This window comes from Bos mutus, chromosome 10 (genome assembly GCF_027580195.1).
Source record: "Bos mutus isolate GX-2022 chromosome 10, NWIPB_WYAK_1.1, whole genome shotgun sequence".
Lineage (NCBI taxonomy): Eukaryota > Metazoa > Chordata > Mammalia > Artiodactyla > Bovidae > Bos > Bos mutus.
The window spans coordinates 6,113,710-6,140,695 of record NC_091626.1 but is presented as its reverse complement, the minus strand read 5'-3'; the positions used below and the strand labels follow the sequence as shown (position 1 = coordinate 6,140,695).

The following is a 26,986-nucleotide window of genomic DNA, read 5'->3' as shown; positions in this document are numbered from 1 at the left end:
ATGCTCATCTGTTGATGTGTTGTCTGTGACTGCTTTTGTGCTCTATCAGTAGAGCTGAGTAGTTATGCCGGAGACACCACAGCACACACCCACAAAATAATTACTATCTGACTCTTTCCAGAAAAAGTTTGGTAATATCTAAATAAGAATATAGTGATCATGTAGTTCTTCTTGGCTTTGGCTTTACAGTATCCAACTAAAAACACCATATTCCAAAGTAATTTAGATAAGCTAATTTAAAGACAAGTCTTGTATTTTTAATACTGCTAGTTCATTATAATCTACATTAAATCTTCAAAAGAGTCAACATCACACTTTAAATTTTTATATAATAAATTTAACTCTTTCTAATTGTAGCTCAGTCAGTAGAGAATCTGCCCGCAACACAGGAAACCCAGGTTCAATTCCTGGGTTGGGAAGATCCCCTGGGGAAGGAAATGGCAACCCACTCCAGCATTCTTGCCTGGAGAATCCTATGGACAGAGAAGTCTGGCGGGCTACAGTCCATGGGGTAGCAAGAGTCAGACATGACATTAAAATCCTGATTTTTCTTTTTTTAGGTTAACAGTTTTACCTTTTAGTTTATCCCTTATCAGTTTTTCTTCATGGGTGCTTTAAGCATTTCTACAATATTATTTTAATATAATGACTTCAGGAAATCCTGGGCTTCCCTGATAGCTCAGTTGGTAAGGAATCTGCCAGCAATGCAGGAGACCCTGGTTCGATTTCCTAGGTCAGGAAGATCCCCTGGAGAAGGTATAGGCTCCCCACTCAAGTATTCTTGGGCTTCCTTTGTGGCTCAGCTGATAAAGAATCCACTTGCAATGCAGGAGACCTGGTTTCGATCCCTGGGTTGGGAAGATCCCCTGGAGAAGGGAACAGCTACCCACTCCAGTATTCTGGCCTGGAGAATTCCATGGACTGTATAGTCTATGGGGTCACAAAGAATCGGGCATAACTGAGTAACTTTCACTTTCTTTTTAGGCAATCCTACATCTTTACATTTTGCCTTTGTTATCAATTTGTAGTATATTTTTCTGGCCAGTATTCTGGCCTGGAGAATTCCACGGACAGAGGAGCCTGCCAAGCTACATTCCTTGGGGTTGCAAAGATTCGGACACGACTGAGTGACTTTCACTTCATAAGTGAGAATTTTCCTATTTTGAAGACTCTAGCTTCTCTCATAGCAATTTGGTAACTTCAAGGGGTAGAGAAGATGATTACTCAGACGTTGAGGGTCTTCTGTAAAGATAAATGTCAAGAACTGAAAATTAACCACAGGAAATAGCAGAAAGGGAACTTGTTTTAGCAACAAGTTGGAGAACTTGAATTCTAGGCCTAGCTCTGCTGCTTGAAAAAGATAAAGATAACTTTACCCTTGAAATAAGGAGTTTGATCTAGAGCTGCACTGCCCTGTACTATAGCCACTAACCACATAATGACTATTTAAATTTAAATGACCTAAAATCAATTAAATTTAAAAATTCAGTTCTTCAGTTGCATTAGCCACATTTGAAGTGCTCAGTAGCTACATGTGGCAAGTGGCTCCCGTATTAGACAATGCAGATTAGAACATTTCCATCATCACAAAGACCTCTGTTGGACAGCTCTGCTCTAGAGCAAGGGTTGGTAAATATTTCCTGCAAAGGGCTAGATAATCAGTAGTTTGGGTTTTCTGGGCCACACAGCCTCTATTGCAATCACTCATCTGCTGTTCTGTTATAAAAGCAACCCTAGACAGTTTGTAAATGAGTGGGTTTTGACTGTATGCCACTAAAGCTTCATTTACAAAATCAGGCAGCAGACAGAATTTGGCCCATGGACCGTAGTGTGCTATTATTGCTTATTCTAGAGAATCACTGATGTTCTTGATACCTAGGTGGTGATACAGATAAAGTTTGCTTTTGGATTAACCTTTCATATCTCTATTGCCTTCACTTTAAAGCGAAATATTCTATTTAAAATGGAGGTAGTGTTTTTAATCATATTTTAATTACTTTAACACATATATTGGCCAGCATCTTTCCTTATATCTTCATTAACTTTCCCTCCATGTAACAGTTTGTCATTTGTTTTTTTTATTTCTGATTCACTTTCTCCCTTTTGTCCCTATTTTTTTTTTTTTGAGGTAGGATATTGATAGATAATTAGAAAGATAAGTAAGGGAGCAAGATATATAAATCTATGGTATTGTAGACCTGTGTGTGTGCTAAGTCATTTCAGTCGTGTCCAACTCTTTGTGACCCTATGGACTGTAGCCTGTCCTGCTCCTCTGTCCGTGGGATTCTCCAGATAAGAGTACTGGAGTGGGTTGCCATTTCCTTCTCCAGGGGGTCTTCCCGTCCCAGGTCTCCTACATTGCAGGCAAATTCTTTACCACTTGTGCCACCTGGGAAGCCCAATTGTAGAACCAATAAGTATCAATTCTATAATATCCTGTGATTTTCTCTCTTGCATGACTATATACAAAGTTGAGTTCATCATCTTATTTTCTTTTTCAACTTGCATATTTAAAAAAAAATCTTAGTTTCTGTTTTATCTTCCAAGGTGGTTTTGTATTCTACCTTATAAACTGTGGAGTATTTAAAGATAAGGAAAAGGATAACAAGAGGAAAAGATTTTTTTTTTTAAAGATAAAATATGAATGGGAATGGACACTCACTTTTGTACAAGATAGAATAGCAGGGATAAGATATCCCCTCCCACCTTAAAAGCTAGAAGAGTGAGAAAAATATGTAAAATAACAGTTTTGAGATATTAGACAACATGCAGGAGAGAACAGAAGCAAATGAGATGAGCCCTGTGGATTGCCCCACCTTATGGGCTAGAGGGAGTTTCCAGGCAGCAGTGTAGGGAGGAGGAAAACAAATAGCCTTACAATCTCAGAGAGCTGAGAAGACAGAATTCGGAGTTTAAAAGGCTCCAACAGCTATAATTCTGAGGACAAGACACCAGACAGAATGTATCTGCGTAGAGAGACCTCTCCAGTGATTTAAAGGGGGAACTTCGTCACTTTGGCTGTTCTATAAATCTGTGTAAGGAAACTATGTAAAGTTAGGCAAAATGCTGCAGGGAGGACTGGCAGAACTGTTGCTGGGGCTTACACACAGCTGATTAGGGGACTGTTTTCCCTTAAGCCCCACCATGTGCCGAATACTTTATACATGGGTTCACATTTAAGCCTCATGGGTGATGAGATTCAAATGGTAAGTAACTTGCCCAAGAACATAGAAAGGAGTAAGTTTTGTATGCTTGACCTTAAAACAAGTATATTTTCCTTCATGCTGGGCTAATTCTAGGCTTATAGAACAAATAAGGAACTGTCATAATTTCTACTGGTGCATTTGCTTCTAAATTTTTATGCTTCTCCATACCTGAACACCAATGGAAAGAGAAAAGCTACTAGAACATAACATATCTTTAACAAAATACTGACCATCTTTTCCTGATCAAAAGGTTTTTCAGTGATTTGAGTTGCTTGTATTGTGCAGATGGAATCATTGACTGTTTTTTACTAAATTGACTTTTACTATCGACTAATAAATGACAGTCTTTAACTTTGATGAATTACTAATTTAATTCTAATACACAAGTTTGAGTTATTCAGGAAAGCATTATTTATATTAGAAAGTTTTGCCCCCAGAATGTCACAACATTTATCTTTGATGTCAGTTTTCTCCTCTGTAAAAGATGGGGTTGGAGTAGATTATTTCTGTTTCTTTTATCTTGTTAAGATTCTGTGAATACAAGTCATCTATTTAGGAAACATATTTGCATAGAGAGTATTAGAATGGACATTAGGTTCCCAAGCTAACTTATAAAAACTCCTAAACAAGTAACATATCTGAAGTGTTATAGTTCAAGTAAAACTTTATTCAACTTTGTCTAATGGCAGTTTATAATACAGTGTATAGTATAATATAATACAATATAATATAGTCCTGAAATGATCCTCGCTCCCTTCTGTACCCTGTCTTCCAGCAGCTTAGGGGAGGGCAAAAGGCTGTGTAAAAGAAACGGAGTAAATCCTTTTGCGCATCAATTGTCTAAGTCTGCTCTTAGACAATGAGAGCAGCATGTCTGGTACTTTCGTATCACTGTATTTGATTGTCCTGTGAAGACAGACCAGGCCAAACAGTGAATCAGTTTACAAGTGTCATATCAAGTTTAATCAAAATTTTCTTGGTCAGAGTTTGAGCAATTTTTGGATAACTTTTAATATTTGATAGTGTTATCCTATAATGAAAGCAGAAATGATTGATTTTAGGTGTCTGTAGAGATAACTTTGGAAAAATGCCTTCTAGGCAGCTGAGATTCTACTACAACATGGAGCAAACCCTAATCAGAAGGATGAAAAGCAGAAGACTGCTTTGGATGAAGCAGATGATGAAAATATGAAAGAGCTGCTGAAGTCTTATGGTGCGATTGAGACTGACAATAGAGATGGGAGTGACGCTGTCGTCATTGGTATGCATAGCAATGTTTCTTGCTATTTTATACAGATGTATACCTCTGCTTATTGGAGAAGGAAATGGCAACCCACTCCAGTGTTCTTGCCTGGAGAATCCCAGGGACAGGGGAGCCTGGTGGGCTGCCGTCTATGGGGTCGCACAGAGTCGGACACGACTGAAGCGACTTAGCAGCAGCAGCAGCAGCAGCATACCTCTGCTTAGAAAAACAAATTCCTCAGATTTGTGGAAATTGTTTCATAACTAAGGATAATTTTTTGTCTGTTTATTAAACTCTTGAAAAGTATAATTTATTTTTAGAAACAGCATTTCAAAACTTGGTTTAATTTATAGATTATATGGTTCTATTGTATTAGAATTATATGTTGAAACAAAACACATTCATTAAACAAACATTCATCTCTCATAACACTGGGTCTGAGATAGAGCTGTTACTGAAACTATGCAAATTGGTTTACTTTATAGTGGGGCTGAAAAAGGATGACGTTATACTAAAGTCTTTGTGACTAAGATTCCATTACTTCAGAATTTATAATGATTCATGCATAAGTTGGACCCATGCCAACTTTTCAAGACTAATATTATAATGCTAGAATATGAATTTGTTAAGCAAATATACTATACTTATATATGTGTGTGAGTGTATGTGTAATATATATTATAGTGGAAAGAATATTTCAAGGAAATATATAGTCAGGGAAATTTTTATGAACCATTTTTAGCAGTATTTTGCACTTAAATAATATAATGAGTTATCTATAAGAAATAAGCATTTAGTCCTGCCATTTGTAGCAACATAGGTGAACCTGGAGAATGTCATGTTAAATGAAATAAGCATAGAAAGATACAGAAAGGCAAACTCTTTGTGGTGTCACTTATATGTGGAACTTTAAAAAGTCAAGCTTAAAGAACCAGATAGATGGTTGAGTGGTGGTTGCCAAGGGCTTGGGGGAGGAAGTGGTGGAGGAGATGGAGAAATGTTGATCAAAGAGTACAAACTTACGCTTAAAAGATGAATTGGTTCTGCGGGTCTAATGTATAAAATGATGATTACAGTTTTTAATAATAAATTGTGTACTTAGTTTGCCAAGAAAGTAACTTTTAAATGTTCTCACCAACACACACACAAACACACAAGGTAACAATGTGAGGTGACGGGTGTGTTTGTGTTTTTTTAAAGAAGCATTTAGTGAGCACTGACTTAGAAAACATACATTGTTGAGCACATGCTATACACATCAGCCCAAGAGGAGCTTCCAGGCTTGTGGAGAGATAAACCAGAAAACAGGCAGTTAAAAACAATTTTAGAAGCATTGAGGAGAGGGAATTGATCTTCCTTTTCCTTCAGGCATGAGCCTTGACTCATGGAAGAAGAAAGCCAGGAGCTTATCCGTGCTGTCTGTGAGGGAGATTATTGGGAAGAGAAGCCCTGTGATGTGCTTTTCCCCTGGCCTGCCACTCTCCCTACCAACTGATAGGATTGATGACAGGCAAGGATAGTCATCGTGCCTATTGCACTGGTGCGCTAGACCACATGTAGGTCAAAGTCAGGAGACTGACACACAGATCCTCATTTCTTTGTCTGCTCCCATGTGCTAAGCCCACAGGGTGTGAGACTTTTCTTATAGCCCCAGGCATGTCTTTTTCTCTCTTCACAGCCATATGTGGAGCTATTGAGCACTCTGTTATAAAGTACTAGATCTGTTCCCACTATTCTGTTGCTCCTTGTATATACCTTTCCTTGGACAGGTAACCCAACAGAATGAGGGATATAGGGTACCCATATGTGGAGAAAGGGAATCCAGAATGGGAAAAGGTTTGGAGAGAACTTTATAGCGACAGTGAATTACGGTCATAGTAGAGCATGGACTTGAAGTCAGATCTGGTTTCAGTACTAGCTGTGTGACACATCAGGCAACTTCTTGAATCCCTCAAAGCTTCATGTTCCTCTTCTGTAAAATAGATGTAATTAACTACCTACCCCTCAGGGCTCATATGAAGATTAAATAAGATGATTCATGGAAAGAGTTGGATATCCAGCAGGCGATAAGTATTCAGTAGATTTGCTAAAATGAGTCAATTGATGATAAATAATGAGGTGCTAATCAACATTAAGGTATCATGGTAATTATAGACTTAATTTATCCTTCCTATTCCTGTCACCATTACAATTGATAAAATTAGGCAAAATTTTTGCACATTGTTAATATATTTTCTGATTTTATGTTTTAAAGTAAAAATTCCTGACGTCCGGGCAAGAAGACATAAACAGTGCATTTGTGATGATTCCAAAACTGTTGATACACCTTCTGTTCCACACCAAGAAAAAACAGAAGAAAACCTTTCCATGGTGAGTGAAGTTGAAATGCTTTTGTTCTTTAGCCTAGAAAATGCCATTCTTTGCACCAGCCAGCCGTTGGCTATTGGCAGCATTCTTTCCATTTTAAGGACATACAGGTTAAAAATGTTTTTTTGTCATAGATAATAATACAGCATAATTGAGCAGAATGAATGTTTTGCCAAAAGTTTTACTTTTGTTTTAGGTTTGAAGGACTCATTAGCCAAAGAAACCACTCATTACACACATGAACAGTTTCAGTTTTTTATGGAAGATTATTTGACTTAATTTCAATATGCAAGCATTAAAAGAAAAGAAATAGAAACAATAGAGAGAAATAACAGCGTGTATATGCATCACCAATTGGGCCAGCCTACATCCAGCCTTGAACAGCACTAAGAAGTCCCTCATTAATAGTGATTTGGAGTCACAATCGGGACAGGTTCTGGGCAGTGCATCTGCCCTGTGGGTGAGACTTCAGATTGCAGTTTCCGGGACTCCTGTTTATAATCCCAGGCCACAAACTGATGTCAACATCAGTTTGCATGCAAAAATGCAGCACTGGTTTTACTTTATACCTTTTTCCAGTGCTGTTTCACCTGTGAGTCAGTCAGAATTTCCTTAGATCCTAGGGTTGACCAGACCTCCAGGGGCTCAAGAATTCTAAGACCCACTCCCTTTCTTATGTAAAGTGACTCCTGATTTGCTGTGCTTGAGGGCAGGCACTGAGTTCAGAATCTAGGCAGTGCCCAGACAGGTGGTCAGAGAGGTCTACTGTCCTGCTTTTGAAGCCAGAATAAGACTTCTATTTTAATTTCCCTAAAAAGGAACCAAGCAACTGTCTGCATTGAACAGAAGTATAGTTCAGCTGCTATCCTTTACTCCTGGATTGGATTCTTTGGCACTTACCTATCCCACAAACAGTGTCACTGTTGCAGTGTTCTAGTGTGTCTTCATCCACCCAACTTCCAGAAGTATCTCGGATACATAGTGGAGGAAAAGACCTTGGAACCTAGACGAAGAAGAGGAAAGCAGCCTGGTTTAATCAACCTGGACCCCGCATGGTTTATAGTGATAGTTTGCTATATGTGAAATCCCTCATGTGAAGGTGTATTTTAAACAAAATAACTTAGTGGCACATATATTAATTTATGAGATGGACATGCTTAGTTTGATTAAAACACGTAGCATCCTAGACACTAACTTCTTAAGCAAAGTAGACTCCTCAAAGAAATATTTTGAATAAGACTATGGGTGTGGATTAGACTTTTTTTGTATACTATAGAGAGGAAAATACAATTCATTGAACATAAACTATGATTAATCAACTATTTTATACCTAAAATATTTTAAATGCTGTTTAAAATGAATTCTGTTTGCCTCAACATTTCAAAAATATTTTACATTGTTCCTGGTATCTCTTGTAATGAATGAGAAGTTAATTGTCAATCTAAATGTCACTCCCTTGTAGATAATATGTCTTTGAGGCTTACAGTTTTAAAGATTTTTTTTTTCATATTCTGCTGTTTCACTAGGGTATGTCTAAATGTGGGTGTGTTTTTAATTAATTTTACTCTAAAAGGACTAAACATGTTCCTTTAGTCTGAAGACAGATTTCTCTTTGTATTCTGGAAACTTTTAGCCCTTAGATTGTTGACTATTACCCCTCTCCCATTAGCAGTATTCTCCTTTTATGGAACTCATATTTTTTGAGATGGTTGTTTTTAAACCAGTCTCCCTATATCTTTTTTGAATTTTCCATCTCTTTAATTCTCTGCACTATATTCTGTGTGATACCCTTTGACCTCTAATTTTCTACCCAAAGGCTTGAGTGGGTGACAAGTAGAGTTTTTACTAATCCTTATTTAAGCTAAAGGATACCCACTCATGCTCACTAATTTTATGTGGGGCTCCATTCTAACTCCGACTCAATGGACATGAGTTTGAGTAAACTCTGGGAGTTGGTGATGGACAGGGAGGCCTGGCATGCTGTAGTCCATGGGGTCGCAAAGAGTCAGATACAACTGAACTGAACTGACTGATTCTAACCTCTTCCTTATGTGGCCCTGAGGCCTTATCTCCTGTTCCTTAGTCAGTCAGTCAGTCAGTTCAGTGGCTCAGTCGTGTCCGACTCTTTGTAACCCCATGAATCGCAGCACACCAGGCCTCCCTGTCCATCACCAACTCCCGGAGTTCACTCAAACTCATGTCCATCGAGTCAGTAATGCCATCCAGCCACCTCATCTTCTGTCATCCCCTTCTCCTCCTGCCCCCAATCCCTCCCAGCATCAGAGTCTTTTCCAATGAGTCAACTCTCCTCATGAGGTGGCCAAAGTACTGGAGTTTCAGCTTTAGCATTAGTCCCTCCAATGAATACCCAGGACTGATCTTTAGGATGGACTGGTTGGACCTCCTTGTAGTCCAAGGGACTCTCAAGAGTCTTCTCCAACACCACAATTCAAAAGCATCAATTCTTTGGTGCTTAGCTTTCTTCACAGTCCAACTCTCACATCCATACATGACCACTGGAAAAACCAGAGCCTTGACTAGACAGACCTTTGTTGGCAAAGTAATGTCTCTGCTTTTGAATATGCTATCTAGGTTGGTCATAACTTTCCTTCCAAGGAGTAAGCATCTTTTAATTTCATGGCTGCAACCACCATCTGCAGTGATTTTGGAGCCCCCAAAAATAAAGTCTGACACTGTTTCCACTGTTTCCCCATCCATTTGCCATGAAGTGATGGGACCAGATGCCATGATCTTCGTTTTCTGAATGTTGAGCTTTAAGCCAACTTTTTCACTCTCCTCTTTCACCTTCATCAAGAGGCTTTTTAGTTCCTCTTTACTTACTGCCATAAGAGTGGTGTCATCTGCATGTCTGAGGTTATTGATATTTCTCCTGGCAATCTTGATTCCAGCTTGTGCTTCTTCCAGCCCAGCGTTTCTCATGATGTACTCTGCATATAAGTTAAATAAGCAGGGTGACAATATACAGCCTTGACGTACTCCTTTTCCTATTTGGAACCAGTCTGTTATTCCATGTCCAGTTCTAACTGTTGCTTCCTGAACTGCATATAGGTTTCTCAAGAGGCAGGTCAGGTGGTCTGGTATTCCCATCTCTTGAAGAATTTTCCATAGTTTATTGTGATCCACACAGTCAAGGCTTTGGCATAGTCAATAAAGCAGCAATAGTTGTATTTCTGGAACTCTCTTGCCTTTTCAATGATCCAGTGGATGTTGTCAATTTAATCTCTGGTTCCTCTGCGTTTTCTAAAACCAGCTTGAATATCTGGAAGTTCACGGTTCATGTATTGCTGAAGTCTGGCTTGGAGAATTTTGAGCATTACTTTACTAGCGTGTGAAATGAGTGGAATTGTGTGGTAGTTTCAGCATTCTTTGGCTTTGCCTTTCTTTGGGATTGGAATGAAAACTGACCTTTTCCAGTCCTGTGGCCACTGCTGAGTTTTCCAAGTTTGCTGGCAAATTGAGTACAGCACTTTCACAGCATCATCTTTCAAGATTTGAAATAACTCAACTGGAATTCCGTCACCTCCACTAGCCTTGTTTGTAGTGATGCTTTCTAAGGCCACTTGACTTCACATTCCAGGATGTCTGGCTCTAGGTGAGTGATCACACCATCGTGATTATCTTGGTCATGAAGCTCTTTTTTGTACAGTTCTTCTGTGTATTCTTGGCACACCTGCTTCTGTTAGGTCCATACCATTTCTGTCCTTTATCGAGCCCATCTTTGCATGAAATGTTCCCTTGGTATCTCTAATTTTCTTGAAGAGATCTCTAGTCTTTCCCATTCTGTTGTTTTCCTCTATTTCTTTGTATTGATCGCTGAGGAAGGCTTTCTTATCTCTCCTTGCTATTCTTTGGAACTCTGCATTCAGATGCTTATATCTTTCATTTTCTCCTTTGCTTTCCGCTTCTTTTCTTTTCACAGCTAATTGTAAGGCCTCCTCAGACAGCCATTTTGCTTTTTTGTATTTCTTTTCCATGGGGATGGTCTTGATACCTGTCTCCTGTACAATGTCTGAACCTCCGTCCATAGTTCATCAGGCACTCTGTCTATCAGATCTAGTCTCTTAAATCTATTTCTCACTTCCACTGTATAATCTAATCATAAGGGATTTGATTTAGGTCATACCTGAATGGTCTAGTGGTTTTCCCTACTTTCTTTAATTTAAGTCTGAATTTAGCAATAATGAGTTCATGATCTGAGCCACAGTCAGCTCCTGGTCTTGTTTTTGCTAACTGTATAGAGCTTCTCCATCTTTGGCTGCAAAGAATATAATCAATCTGATTTCCATGTTGACCATCTGGTGATGTCCATGTGTAGAGTCTTCTCTTGTGTTGTTGGAAGAGGGTGTTTGCTATGACCAGTGCGTTCTCTTGGCAAACCTTTATTAGCCTTTGCTCTGCTTCATTCCGTACTCCAAGGCCAAATTTGCTGGTTACTCCAGGTGCCTCTTGACTTCCTACTTTTGCAGTCCCCTGTAATGAAAAGGACATCTTTTTTTGGGTGAGTTCTAAAGGGTCTTGTAAGTCTTCATAGAACCATTCAACTTCAGCTTCTTCAGTGTTACTGGTTGGGGCATAGGCTTGGATTACCGTGATATTGAATGGTTTGCCTTGGAAACGAACAGAGATCATTCTGTCCTTTTTGAGATTGCATCCAAGTACTGCATTTCGGACTCTTTTGTTGACCATGATGGCTACTCCATTTCTTCTAAGGGATTCCTGCCCACCGTAGTAGGTATAATGGTCATCTGACTTAAATTCACCCATTCCAGTCTATTTTAGTTCGCTGATTCCTAGAATGTCAACGTTCACTCTTGCCATCTCTTGTTTGACCACTTCCAATTTGCCTTGATTCATGGACCTGACAATCCAGGTTCCTATGCAATATTGCTCTTTACAGCATCGGACCTTGCTTCTATCACCAGTCACATCCACAGCTGGGTATTGTTTTTGCTTTGGCTCCATCCCTTCATTCTTTCTGAAGTTATTTCTCCACTGATCTCCAGTAGCATATTGGGCACCTACTGACCTGGGGAGTTCCTCTTTCAGTATCCTATCATTTTGCCTTTTCATACTGTTCATGGGGTTCTCAAGGCAAGAATGCTGAAGTGGTTTGCCATTCCCTTCTCCAGTGGACCACATTCTGTCAGACCTCTCCATCATGACCAGCCCATCCTGGATGGCCCCACACGGCATGGCTTAGTTTCATTGAATTAGACAAGGCTGTGGTCCGTGTGATCAGATTGGCTAGTTTTCTGTGATTATGGTTTCAGTGTGTCTGCCGTCTGATGCCCTCTAACAACACCTACCATCTTACTTGGGTTTCTAGTACCTTGGACATGGGCCCTAATTCCTAATACTTATGTTTGTTCCACATCCCTCATGGGCTGCTACCAGCTTCATTTCCTTCCCTTTATTTTTCAAATTTTGGCTGGGCGTGGGTGGTTAAAATTTATTGTATTTTGTCTAATGTATTTTTCCAGGTGTTTGGAGTAGACAGGGATCCTTCTGTATCAGCTCAGCTCACACTATTGACCATTAGTATCTTTAAGGTATATTTCATGTAAAGATTAAAACATTATGGAAAAATCACCGTAACTGTATGAGTATTTGTTTCAGGAATAATGTGTATCACTTTAGATGCCAAGCCTCAGGGAAATATAATGAAAATATAAGATTTTAATGAAAACCAGCTTTAAGAAAAAACTTAAAATATACAGACTTTAAAGTCATTAAAGATTTGTCCTTTGTAAATGTAAATTTGTTTTTGAGTGCTGAAAATTTCAAACCAAATTGAGGATGAGGGGTGACTCTGTGGCCAGATGCAAAGGAAATGCGATGATTTTAGTTTGATGCTACCTTCTAACACCTTCAGATCACAGCATCTAGGCATCCTCCTTCTCTCCCTCCATATAGAGTGAGTACAAAAGTGATTATCATAATGATAACAGTTGGCGTTCACAGAGTATTTATGACATGGTGAGCTCTTCTCTAAGTGCTTTATGTTAATCCATTTAGCCTTCATAATAATGAAAGTAGTTTCTATTAATATCATTACCTTCTTCATTACAGCTAAGGAAGCTGAAGTAAGAGAGGGTAGGTAACAATCCAAAATTACATTTCTATTACATAGCAGTGGTAGAATTAAAATCCAGGTAATCTGACTCCAGAGCCTGTGCTCTCAACCAGTATGCTTTAATATACAAATTTGTGAAAGACGTGTCAAAAGTAAAAATGATCCTAAGACGTTATGGAAAAACCCGAACGAACTTGTTGGCCAACCCAATATGTTGAAGGCATTTCAGTCTGAATATTCCTCTATTTTAATTTCCCTAACAATAAACCAAGAAACTATCTGCATTGAATAGTTTAATGTTAATATTAAACTATTAATATTAATAGTTTAATTAATACTATTAATACTGACAAGTATATAAAGAGGTGGTTTTAAATCCTCTTGGTGGGTTTTTGAGAGTGTTTTGTATTTCTAAGACTGTATGTGAAATCTTGATAGTGTGCAATGATAATCATAAAGCCTTAAACTTCTTGCATATGTGTAATCTTTAAATATTATTTGCTGAGTTATTTTTTTTTCCTCCTACACCTATAAAAAGAGTCATTGAGAAATTGTGATTGTTTTTATGGTTGCCACTCTTAACATTCTGTTTTCCAGGAGCAGATCTGCTACATAAATCAAGATGTATTTAAGTTTAATTTTTTCCCAAATATATATATATATATATAGTTAAGTTTAAATGAGGCCTGAATATATTTGGAACATAAAGGGAAATCAGCTTCTTTTGTGGTACTTTATTTAGCACTTCATGTGAAGATTTGACTCATTGGAAAAGACTCTGATGCTGGGAGGGATTGGGGGCAGGAGGAGAAGGGGACGACAGAGGATGAGATGGCTGGATGGCATCACTGACTCGATGGATGTGAGTCTCAGTGAACTCCGGGAATTGGTGATGGACAGGGAGGCGTGGCGTGCTGCGATTCATGGGGTCGCAAAGAGTTGGACGTCACTGATCTGATCTGATCTGATTTAGCACTTTTACTGTGCATTTTTCAGCTGCCTGTTAGAGAAAAACATCTACCTTCTTGTAATGAGTTTTTTAATATTTTATCTGATAGCATCAGACCATCAGTGCCATTCTACAAAATATAGAAGAAAAACAAGAAAATTTATTAGAGTTTGAAATAAGAACCCCTGAAGATGCAGGTAAATATGCACTCATATTTGATTATTTCAGTCATCCAAGGCATTGCTGCCTCATTTTCTTTTGGGGATGGGGTGGGTATAGTATGGTTCCATTTTTAAAAAGTCCAAGAAGAGGCAAAACTAAACTTTTGATAGAATTCAAAATAGGAGTGCTGTGAGGTTGAAGTTGTCCTCCCCCCAAAAATGTCCACATTATAAGCCCTGATGAATGATAAAGATGTGGTCCGTACATACAGTAGAATATTACTCAGCCATCGAAAAGAACGAAATAATGTCATTTGCAGCAACATGGATGGACCTAGAGATTGTCATACTGCGTGAAGTAAATCAGAGAAAGACAAGTATCATATGATATCACTTATATGTGGAATCTAAAAAAATGGTACAAATGGACTTATTTACAAAACAAAAATAGAGTCATAGGTGTAGACAATAAACGTATAGTTACCAAGGGAGAAGGGGTGTAGGAGGGATAAACTGGGAGATTGGGATTGACACATACATGCTGCTATTTATAAAATAGACAACTAGTAAGGACCTACTGCATAGTACAGGGCACTCTACTCAGTACTCTATAATGACCTATATGGGAAAATAATCTAAAAAAAGTGGGTATTTGTATATGTATAACTGATGTACTTTGCTGTAAAACGGAAACTAATACAACATTGTAAATCAACTATACTCTAATAAAAATTAATTAAAAAAATCAAAATGGTACCTCATCAGTCTTTTTTGTAGCAGGATATAACTGTTAATTAGTCTGTTAGCTTAATTTCATGTTGTGGTGGTGGTGGTTTAGATACTAAGTTGTGTCTGACTCTTGCAACCCCATGGAGGCCAGGCTCCTCTGTCCTCTGTCCATGGGATTCTCCAGGCAAGAACACTGGAGTGGGTCGCCATTTCCTTCTCCAGGGAATCTTCCCGACCCAGGAATTGAACCCGGGTCTCCTGCATTGCAGGCAGGTTCTTTACCAACTTAGCTATGAGGGAAGCCCTAATTCATGTTGTATACCTTTTTAAAAAATTATTTATTTTTAAACTATACCCATTCTACTTTTTATCCTGGCCTAACACATGATACACGTTATATTTTGAGGAAAATAATACAAATTAATTTATATCCCCAAACAGTGTGTATAGTTCATATATTTTATTTAGTATTTATAGTATCTTATACATCTAAGGTGAATTTTACAAGAATATACTTTTTTCATTATAAAAGGTATATAGATACACTTCAAAAACAATAATGAGGAAAAATATTCTAAAAATCACCTACTGCTCTTCTGTAATATTTTGGTGTTTAGTTTTCTTTTTTTTTCTAAGAGAATGCTTATGCAATTATACCTCAATAAAATTGTTAAAAAGCATAGATTGGATCCTGTTAGATATGCTGTGTTTTCTTTTTGTCATGGTCATCATTCTTAGTGGTTACATAGTATCCTGTTCAGTAAATGTCCCATGGTTTACTTAATTTTTCCTTTTTTGTTGAGCATGTAGATTTTTCCAATTTTTTCCTATTACACCACCATACATAGTTTTTTCTGGATTTAGGATTATCCTCTTAGGAAAAATTAACATAATTGAAATTATTGGGTCAAAATATATAAACATGTAAAATCTGTTGGTTCATATTGATAAGTTGATTTCCTATAGTGTTACATAATAATTTGTACTTCCACCAACACACATTTGTGTTTGCTTTTACACTGCTAATAGCATCAGTATTTCCATTTACAATAATTTTACTGAAAAAATTTTTACTATTTTAGTAAAAAATATGTATATTATTTTTACTTATTGATTATTAATGGTATTTTTTCACTAATTTTATCTTCTATTTCATAAATTGATTGTTCCTGTTTGTTATGAAATTGAAGCCATTTTATATAATCAAGTTATTGACCCCTTTTTTGCCATAACTGCTGTAAATACATTTTTTGTCCCTTAACAGTGTTTTTATTTATAACATATTAGTGTGTGTTAAATACAGAGATTCTCAAATTCTGCATAGTAGAATGTATCAGCCTCTTTTCTGTTGCTTTTAATGCTTCTAAGATTAGAAACTTTTCTCCCCTCCTCACCACCAGGCTTTGTAACTTAATTTTATTCTGTTGTGATCATGTTATCACTGGGATTATTCTAATCATGATCCCTTTTTTGAGTCTCTTTGCCCCTTTAGGAAAGGAGAGGTACAGCAGTAGAATACTAGAGTTCTTGGCTCATGATCAGGTCCTGACTGCTGTTGGTCCCATTGCTTTTTAACAGTTGTTGAAAACTAAGGTTCATCAAAACAAAATTTCTGAGGCTCTTCTGAAGCTTCTACATAGCTCCTGTAATGTGACAGTGCATGTTTCTTCCCCTGGCTCTTCTCAGTCTCCTCTCACCATTTTCTCCTGGTGGTCTACCTTACACAGACTGTCACCCTCAAGTATAAGCCCTCATAAGGAGGACCACAGGGCAGTCTCCCTACTGTCTTCACAATCCTGAAGATCTTGAACCCACTATCAGAAGGGAGGATAATTAATTCCTAGCACAACAGCAGCTTTCTCTTTGCACTGCTGTGGAAGCTCCCTGTTCTTCTGAACCTCTAGATGTTCAAGATCAAAGAGCAAGTCAGATTATCAGTCCATTGTCACCTCAATAGAAAGTTGTTACACTCTTAACCGTCCTTTGAGAAACTACCCCTTTAGGCTGAGGTAAAGAGAAGCGGGTTGAAAAGCAGAGAGATTACTCGGCTGACAAAGGTCCATGTAGTCAAGGCGGTGGTCTTCCCAGTGGTCGCGTACGGTTGTGAGAGCTGGACCATAAAGAAGGTAGAATGCCAAAGAATCGATGCCTTTGAACTGTGGTGCTGGAGAAGACTCCTGAGAGTCTCTTGGACAGCAAGGAGATCAAATCAATCACTCTTAAGGGAGCACAACCCTGAATATTCACTGGAAGGACTGATGCTGAAGCTGAAGCTCTGGTATTTTGCTCATCTGATGTGAACAGATGACTCATTGGAAAGTCCCTGATGCTGGGAAAGATCGAGGGCAGAAGAAAGAAGAGGGCATCAGAGGATGAGATGGCTGGATAGCATAACCAATGCAATGAACATGAACTTGGGCAAACTCCAGGAGATGGTGAGGGACAGGGCAGCCTGGCATACTGCAGTCCACGGGGTCCCAAAGAGTTGGACACCACTGGGTGACTGAACACCAACAACAGAAGAGGAGAGACGCCCTCACTGCTCACGTTTGCTTCTCAAAACAGAGAATCCCACCAAGTTAAGCTTCAACTCTCTAAAGAAATAGCTTTGCAAATTCACCACTTCCATATTTTGATGCCTTTTCATCTTTGATCTGGTTGAGGTAGCCAAGAGTAAAGAATTTTATTTCTTTGTAAATTTTTTATAGATGTTTTATATTTATTTTTATATCAAATATTTTTAGCACCTCAACTGAATTGAAGCAGAAAAAAATGTTCATTTTAAACATTTTATATGTTATTTTTCCTAAGCATTGTAACTCTATAATTCATCTGAAATTTCTTTGCCACGTATGGTAGAAAGATAGAATAGGGCTTTCCCCCATATTACTACCCCTTTGCCTACTCTTATTTGTTGAATAATTCCTCTCATCTTCATTATTTTATAATGCCTTATTATCACATATTAAAGTCTCACATATTTGGGTAATTTCTAGGTTTTCTCAAAGATGCCATTGATTAATTTTGTCTCTTTGATAAGTATATAGTATCAGGTTAGACATAAAATATCTTTATATCTATTTATAGAAACTTTGGTTACTATGATAATGCTATTTTTACCTGTGGTTTAAAATTCAGTTAGAAAAGCCAAACGTGGCAGGGTATATAGATAATGTAAATGTCTTTTGTTAAAGTGTCAAGTCTTCCCAACAAATCTGTGTCTAAATTCTTAATTATCATTTAAGGAGATTAGGGAGATAGAAACTGCTCTGGGAACACTGACTCTGTACTTGTCAGATCATTGTCTGACTTGTAAAAGGAGGTTCTGGAGCAAATTCCAACTATGAACTTTATGTCACTTTTCACCACTGATGTTCTCTAGTTAAATTATCTAGAAAAATACACCTTGGTCTAAAAAAATTAAGAAAAAACTTAAGAAACAAAGCCAAAAATTAAATGAATAGCAAGTAGCGTAAAAGAAATAATTTCCTATTTGGGAATCTGGGTTTGGACATAATTTACATGTAAATCCTATGAATTTGTACTGGGGAGATCATGATGTCTTTACTTGGGAAGCAATGGAAGAAAGTAGGAAAATAATTTAAGTGATCATAATAATTTTATATAGATCTATGGCTTTCCTGGTAGCTCAGCTGGTAAAGAATCCACCTGCAATGCAGGAGACCCTGATTTGATTCCTGGGTTGGGAAGTTCCTCTGAAGAAGGGATAGGCTATCCACTCCAGTATTCTTGGGCTTCCCTGGTGACTCAGCTGGTAGAGAATCCATCTGCAGTGGGGGAGACCTGGGTTCGATCCCTGAGTTGGGAAGATCCCCTGGAGAAGGGAAAAGCTACCCACTTAAGTATTCTGGCCTAGAGAATTCCATGAACAGAGGAGCCTGGCAGGCTACAGTCCATGGGGTCGCAAAGAGTCAGATATGACTGAGAGACCTTCACTTCACTTCATAAGTGACTTTAGATATCCTATAGCCCTAAGTGTTAAGTGTAAAGAACAAGAACTGATAGCATGATTCTTATTTTTAAGTACATATAATAGAGTTATATATAGTCTACATATATAGACTAAATATATAAAATAAACATATTTTAAACACACACCTACCAAAGTATTAAAAGCAGTCTCTTTCATGGAGTGAAATATTGAGGAGGAGTGGGTGAGTGGGAATACCCTGACTTCTCTGTTGTTGGGTTCAAGTCATGTCCAGTTCTTTGCAACCCCATGGACTGCAGCACGCCAGGCTTCCCTGACCCTCACAACCTCCCTGAGTTTGCTGAGGTTCATTTCCATTGAATTGATGATGCCATCCAAGCATCTTATCCTCTATCACCCTCTTCTCCTTCTGCCTTTGATCTTTCCGAGCATTCTTCTCTGTAAACATTCATATTATTTCAAAATTTCCTTTACATTGACAGTGTTTTCCTTTTGTATTTTAAAAAGTAAATAATTTTAACAGACAAAATTATCTTACTATTTATCTTCTTTTAGTACCCTCATTTCACAGTTAAGACAGCGACCAGAGAGGTTAATGACTTGTCTAGGATCACCAAGCCTAGTCAGCGGGATAACAGGGTTAGAACTCAGGCTTGCCCGCTCCTTCTTGATGTGGTCTCACACATCTCAGGGTACTTCTCTAGAGTGACATAAGTCCATAAGCTTTGATATCTGGACCATTGATATGGTGGAAGAGGGTAGGAAAATAATGGCTTTTTAAATTAACAATAAGGCTAAGTCCTTTGTGATCAAATTTAACATTTGCTGTCTCTCAGTTAACTGACTTAAAATAATTTATTTTATTATCTTGCTTCTAGAACAATACGCTGCTGAGATGTTAGAGATAAAGGAAGTTATGGACAATGTGCTTGCTAAACAGAAGGCAGAAAGGGATGATCTAGCTAAAAAATACAGGTGAGTTAAAAAAAGGTAAGAATGCTTTGGAGTTTTCAGAATTTATCTATTTTTAATCTATAATAGGTCTAGAATTTCTTTTTTAACTTTATCTATTTATTTTTGACTGTGCTGGGTCTTCGTTTCTGCACACCGGCTCTCTCTAGCAGCAGTGAGCAGGGGCTACCCTCTAGTTGCAACACATGGGCCCTCATTGGAGTGGCAGAGCATGTTTCTTGTTGCGGAGCACAGACTTCAGTAGCTGCGGTGCATGAGTTCAGTTGCCCCCATGGCATGTAGAATCTTCCTAGGCCAGGGGTCAAATCTGTGACCCTGCACTGGCTGGCAGACTCTAAATCCCTGGACCACCAGGGAAACCCTGGCCTAGAATTTCTTGTGATTACAGATGTTTTGTGGAACTGGAAAAGGACTTTATGAGGTCATCTAATCTATTATGTCCACGAGGAATTATATGTACTTCCTAGAGAGATGTTTTTCTACTTTATTACTTGAAATGTTCAGAAAAGGATATTAAAATGTCCACAGCCATGAATTTAATGAAAGCCTTTCTGGCCATGAATCTCATAAGTAAATTTCTTTTCTTAGTAAACTCACATTTTTTTACATTAAAATTGGTTCTTCTATGCTATTACAAATGTTCTTCTAAGCAGTATAATCATGTGTATTTTGTAGTCTTGTGTACTTGTAAGTTCTCAGGGTCCTTAAAGAGTTTTATCCTAATTATGTTGATTATATACCTCTTTTCTTTTTTGTTTTTTGAGAAACTTATTATATGTATTTTTCTTATTTGGGTATTATTTTCTATTTTTGTATTCTTTTCTTTTTTCTTAAGATGAGAACTTTTAAGGCCTACTCTCAGCAACTTTCAAATATACAATACAGTATTATCAACTGTAGTCACCATGGGTGTTTATACCTTTTGATTCCTTCACCCGTTTCACCCGAATGCTTCCTCCACCTCTGTCAACCACCAGTCTGTTCTCTGAACCTGTGACTTTTGGTTTTTATTTTAGCTTCCAAATATAAGTGAGATCGTACAGTATTTGTCTTTGACTTGTTTCACTTAGCATGATGCATGATGCCGTCAAGATGCGTCCATGTTGTCACAAACAGCAGGATTTGTTTCTTTTTATGGCTGAAAAATATTCCATTATATATGTGTGTCTTCTTACTAATGTTGTTATTAGTCTTGAAATTTTGTAATCTAAAGAGCATTTTCATTTTCTATCTGGACTCTGTTTCACATAGTTTTAAATGTGATATTAATTTCTTTTTTCTTCTCTATCCAACCAGCTTCTTACATTTAGTACTGCTAGTTATTTGCTAATTCTGATTTCTTCTTGACACTTCTTCCCCTTGCATCTGCTACTTACTTTAATATCCAGGCAGTTTGGAGTTTAGTACCAACAACTCTAACCTGTGTTAGGAGAGACAATTGTCTATACTGTTGCTTCCCTTTAAAACAGCTGCTCTTAAAAGATGGTCACTGAGACCATATCAAGGGGTCCAAGAAGTCAAAAGCCATTTTTACAATAATATTAAGATGTTATTTGTCCTTTTTTACTCTCGTTTTCTTAAAAGTGTACAATGAAATTTTCTAGAGGCTACATGGTATATAATAATATCATCACCCTAATATCTAATGGATGTACACTTGTGTGTTTCTGTGTTTTAAAATTTTCTCAGTTTTATTTTCTAAAACAGTAAATATTGATAGATATGACCCATATAAACAAAAGCTCTTTGGGTTGCTCAGTAACTTTTAAGAGTATAAAAAAGTCCTGAGACCAAAAAGTTTGAGAGCCACTGGAAACAAAAGTGTCTGGTATCCTGAAGGTCACTGTGGCATAGGTGAGGATAACCAGAAGTCAGAGGTGTGAGTGAGTCAGTGCCTCCCGTTCAGTCCTCCAGCCCCGAGAGGCGTGGTCTGGGGGGACACGCAGGACAGTGCTTCTCTGGGCCGCCGTCTGGCCTCCAGGCACCTCACTGCAGGTTCAGAAAGCACAGCTACAGTGATCGCTTGATGAACTGACATTTCTGTGTCTAGCTTACTTATGATTATTCACAAAACAACCCCAGTCCTCCATAGCTAAGTGAATTTGGATGGAACTTACTCTCAAATTTGACTTCCTGATATACCATTTAGCTGTAAACCAGTTAAGCCAATTCCAAACTTAAAGAAGGTCGTATTGCTCCTTGGTCATCAGTTGGTACCTTCCAACTAAAGGACTAGTAGATATCTAGATAGATAATGCAAGTTGTGTTTCTGTCTTAGGGCTGACTCACAACTGATAAATAATGTAAATATGAATGTGGATAAGCACACTGTCACCTCCTAAAGAAGCCATACTTATTTGCCTCATGTAGAGCAACAGTTTGCTCTCAAAGAATACACAGGGCAAAGATAGGCTCTTGTGTACTTGGAGCTGATTAAATTTAAATTGACACAGAGTATCTATAAAATCTAAATGACTGCTTAAAAAAGGAGTTTTCCACTGTTTTTGTATTTTTCCCTTTTCTGTTTCTTTCTACAGGGTGTCCATAGAATCATTTAAGCATGGAGTCCTGAGGGAGCAACTGGCTAACTTGGCGGCAAGACAGAAGAGCCTCCTACTCGTAGCCAAAAAACAGAAAAAAATAAGCCAGAAATTTCACACCTATAAGAATGCTACATCTTTGTCTGGTCTTAGTTTTAGGAAGCTGCCATCAAGCTCAGAAACCTCTAATGAAAAGGACAAGCAAGAGTGTATCAGTCTGGAAAATTCCATGCAGCCCCAGTCAGGTCCACTTTCTCCTGTCAGCCTTGCGTGCAGAGGCATGCAGGAAACACAGTCGTCTCAGGAAGTCTGGCACGACAGCCAAAGTACCCACACTTGTCCAAATTCGGAGACAGTGAGAAGGGAAGAATTTTCTGGCAGTGAAGTGAATTCTAAGCAAAATCTCCATGACTGTACCTTAGATAGATTATCAAAATCCAGACATTCAGATGGCACTAATCAGATTAAAGTGCAGTCCCAATCTGTTACTTTTATTGCTGAAGCAGAGCATTCACAAAAAGATCTTACAGGTCCAGGTAGTACAGCCAAGAGGCACGTGTCCTTTAGTCCTTCAGCAGTGACTGGCACATTAAAGACTTCAGCAACCACCAGTGTGTTTGCCCACCATGATGCCCATCCATCAAGTGTTATTTGTGATCAGGCTCCTTCTGATTGTGATCCAAAAGAAGGAAACAGGAAAACAGCTCCCCACCAAGCCCCCAGGGGGACACCAGAATCCCTGGCACAGCAAGGGGTTGGTGCCTTTGGCAGTGACATGGGGCAACAGCTGAAACCTTACTTTAAAAAATCAGCTCTCACTGTTCCTCATGCAAATGATACTCAGAGCTCCTCCTTCTCTGGGTCTGGCTACCAACATACTGTGAAAAAACCTTCAAACTACAACACAACTCTCAAAAAGAAATGTATGCAGATAAAGGATCTGATATTGCTAGGAAGACTTAATCCAGGAAATAACATTCTGGAATTCAAAACACAGGTATCCTATTGGTCTTTTTTTCCCTCTAAAATTATGTAAATTTTATAAATAAGTGACTAAAATGTTGCTGTCACATAGTGTCAGTGTATAGCTCTTATTAGGGGAAAGGGTTTGGTTGGGCTGTTTAAATGGAGAAACTTGACCATTATATTCTTAGCAAGTGAAAGTCACTCAGTCATGTCCAACTCTTTGTGACCCCATGGACTATACAGTCCACAGAATTCTCCAGGCCATAATACTGGAGTGGGTTGACTTTCCCTTCTCCAGGGTATCTTCCCAACCCAGGGATCGAACCCAGGTCTCCTACATCGCAGGTGGATTCTTTACCAGCTGAGCTTAGAGGAAAGCCCAAGAATACTGCAGTGGGTAGCCTATTCCTTCTCCAGCGGATCTTCCCAACCCAGGAATCAAACTGGGGTCTCCTGCATTGCAGGAAGATTCTTTACCAGCTGAGCTACCAGGGAAGCCTAAAATTGCCCTATTCCTTTTAGTCACAAGTACCTTTGGGCTCTCAGACCAGATTAGTTATACTCAGCAGGAAGGGTTTTGTGTGTTGTAAGTTGCTCAGTTGTGTCCAGCTCTTTGCAACCCCATGGACTGCAGCACGCCAGGCTCCTCTGTCCTCCACTGTCTCCTGGAGTTTGCTTAGATTCATGTCCGTTGAGTTGGTGATGCTTCTAACCATCTCATCCTCTGCCATTTCCTTCTCCTTTTGCCTTCAGTCTTTCCCAGCATTAGGGTCTTTTCCAGTAAGTTGACTCTTCGCATCAGGTGGCCAAAATATTGGAGCTTCAGCTTCAGCATCAGCCCTTCCAATGAATATTTAGGGTTTATTTCCTTTAGGATTGACTGGTTTGATCTCCTTATAGTGCAAGGAATTCTCAAGTCTTCTCCAGCACCATGATTCAAAACCGTCAGTTCTTTGGCGCTCAGCCTTCCTTATGGTCCAACTCTCACAAAAGCGTCCACCTGCAATGCGGGAGACCCGGGTTCAATCCCTGAGTCGGGAAGATCCCCTGGAGAAGGGATAGGCTACCCACTCCAGTACCCTTGCCTGGAAAATCCCATGGACGGAGGAGCCTGGGAGGCTGCAGTCCATGGGGTCGCAAAGAGTTGGACACGACTGAGCGACTTCACTTTCCTTTCCACTTTCCTTCCTTATGGTTCAACTCTCACATCCATAGATGACTAGAAAAACCATAGCTTTGAGTATACAGATCTTTGTCAGCAAAGTGATGTCGTTGCTTTTTAATACGCTGTCTAGGTTTGTCATAGCTTTCCTTGTAAGGAGCAAGCGTCTTTTACTTTCATGGCTGCAGTCATTGTCCACAGTGATTTTGGAGTCCAAGAAAATAAAATCTGTCACTGCTTCCACTTTTTCCCCTTCTGTTTGCCATGAAGTGATGGGGCTGGATGCCATGGTCTTAGTTTTTTGAGTGTTGAGTTTTAAGCCAGCTTTTTCACTCTCCTCTTTTACCCTCATCAAGAGGCTCTAGTTCCTATTCCCTTTCTGCTGTAAGGGTGGTGTCATCTGCATATCTGAGGTTGTTGACATTTCTCTCAGCAGTCTTGATTTCAGCTTGTGCTTCATCCAGCCCAGCATTTCACATGATGTACTCTGCATATAAGTTAAATAAGCAGGATGACAGTATACAGACTTCTACTTCTTTCCCAATTTTGAACCAGTCAGTTGTCAGTGTAAGGTTCTAACTGTTGCTTCTTGACCTGCATACAGATTTCTCAGGAGACAAGTAAGATGGTCTGGTATTCCATCTCTTTAAGAATTTTCCAGTTTGTTGTGATCCACACAGTCAAAGGCTTTAGCATAATCAATGAAGCAGATGTTTTTCTGGAATTCCCTTGCTTTCTCTGTGATCCAGAAATTGAAAGTGAAAGTCGCTGCTCAGTCGCATCAAACTCTTTGTGACCCCATGGACTATACAGTCCATGGAATTCTCCAGGCCAGAATACTGGAGTGGATAGCCTTTCCCTTCTCCAGGGGATCTTCCCAACCCAGGAATCGAACTGGGATCTCCTGAATTGCAGGCGGATTCTTTACCAGCTGAGCTACCAGGAAAGCCCCCAGAAAATGTTGGCCATTGATCTCTGTGTTCCTCTGCCTTTTCTAAACCCAGCTTGTACATCTGGAAGTTCTTGGTTTATGTACTGCTGAAGCTTAACTTGAAGGATTTTGCGCATAACCTTACTAGCTTGTGAAATGAGTGCGATTGTATGATAGTTTGAACATTCTTATGCCCTGCCCTTCTTTGGGATTGGAATAAAAACTGACCTTTTCCAGTCCTTTTGGGTCTTCCTTTTATAGTGTGTTAGGCAGGATTGGAGCAGTGTTCAGTCTAAGGCTAATTATATCCCACTGCAAAGGCAAGACTTCTGTGTATCTACCAATTCCCCATCAGTTTCTTTTTCTAGTCTTACTTTTGGGAACAGGTGCTGTTTCTGCCCTTTGAGAATGCCATTACATCTAATTCTTTCAGATGGTTCTTTTCCCAGGCTTGGCACGTGGCCAATCACAACTCAGCAGAATACTTAAAGAGGACCCTCTGAAGCTCTATATAGTTCTCTGTCTCTGTGTATTTCTCTCTTCTTCAGTACTCTGTCCTGCAAACTCTAACCATCATGCCTCCCTGGACCCTGCTCTGTCTACTCAATTGAGAGACTCGACAGGTTTTGTCCGGATTTCCTATCCATGCATGAAGACCTGGAAGCTCTCTCAAGGCAGTGAACTGGGATGATTGTAGGGCTCACCTCAGTAGTTCCTCAGTTCTCAGTATCACTATACATTTCCCCCTGATGTTTGGTAGCTTGGAAACCATTGTTTCATATATTAAGTTTGTCTGTTTTTTTGGTTGTGTCGGGTGTTAACATAATTCTGGTCCCCGTTTACTTTATCATGGACAGAAGCAGAAGTTCAGGTATTTTTTCAATCCTAATTTTTGTTTTATTTTTCACTTCAGGAGGCTACCCACAAAGCCAGTGTTTTATTGAGTGGCAAAATTAAGGTAGAAAATGGTCAGATTTATCAAAACCCAGTCACCTGGCTCAAGGATCTTCTAGGAGGTGACAGATATGTGACCTGGAATTATGCTTGGAGTAAGGTGGGTCATTCCTAAATTAATCTTTAACTTCATATTCAGTTGGAGATAACATCATATTCTTTGCTGATAAAACTGCTTCCTGTATTAAAAAGGATGCTGAAGGTTCTCCAGACTAGTTCTGTGCGTCCCTGCTGCAGCACGCCGCAAGCTCTCCCGCAGTCCGCGTTTGCCAGAACGCCCCGCAGCAGGGTCGCACAGCAGACCGAGCCTCTCCTTCCTCGTGCCTTACCTCGTCTCAGAAAACCGAATGCCCCGATCTTCCTGTCTCGAGAGTTCCTGCCACCCCACAGAGATATCAGGTCCTTGTGATTCCACATGGAAGATGCAGGGCCACTGATGTATGGATAATTTAGTTAATAATATGTTACTAGTATTCTGATATGATAAAGCAGACTCTTCCCCTAAAGGTGAAAGTTATGATCAAGGAGCCTGAGACCCACATGTTTGAACATAGTCTTTCCCACGAATTGCTAGCCTTCTAGGAGGAAAAATTTCTGTTTTTACTCAGACTTCCCAGACTTAGTAGTGTCCTCCTTCAGCTCTGTCATCTGATTTATAAGCCCAGTTTAACGACCTATATGAAGAGTATTGATGACTAACACCCTTGAGGTCTGATGATCAGCCAGATGATCTCCAGATGTCCATGGCACCATTTCAGGG

General features: G+C 39.1%; 1 protein-coding gene across 1 annotated transcript in view; it reads left to right on the top strand.

The window, feature by feature from the left end:
* ANKRD31 (ankyrin repeat domain 31) overlaps positions 1-26,986 on the top strand; it is a 134,388-nt gene that overhangs the window by 84,693 nt on the left and 22,709 nt on the right. Inside the window, 6 exon segments of the mRNA XM_070378491.1 lie at positions 4,305-4,467; positions 6,704-6,819; positions 13,969-14,056; positions 19,580-19,676; positions 22,211-23,210; positions 26,186-26,326. Of these exon segments, the coding sequence (XP_070234592.1) occupies positions 4,305-4,467; positions 6,704-6,819; positions 13,969-14,056; positions 19,580-19,676; positions 22,211-23,210; positions 26,186-26,326 (1,605 nt within the window).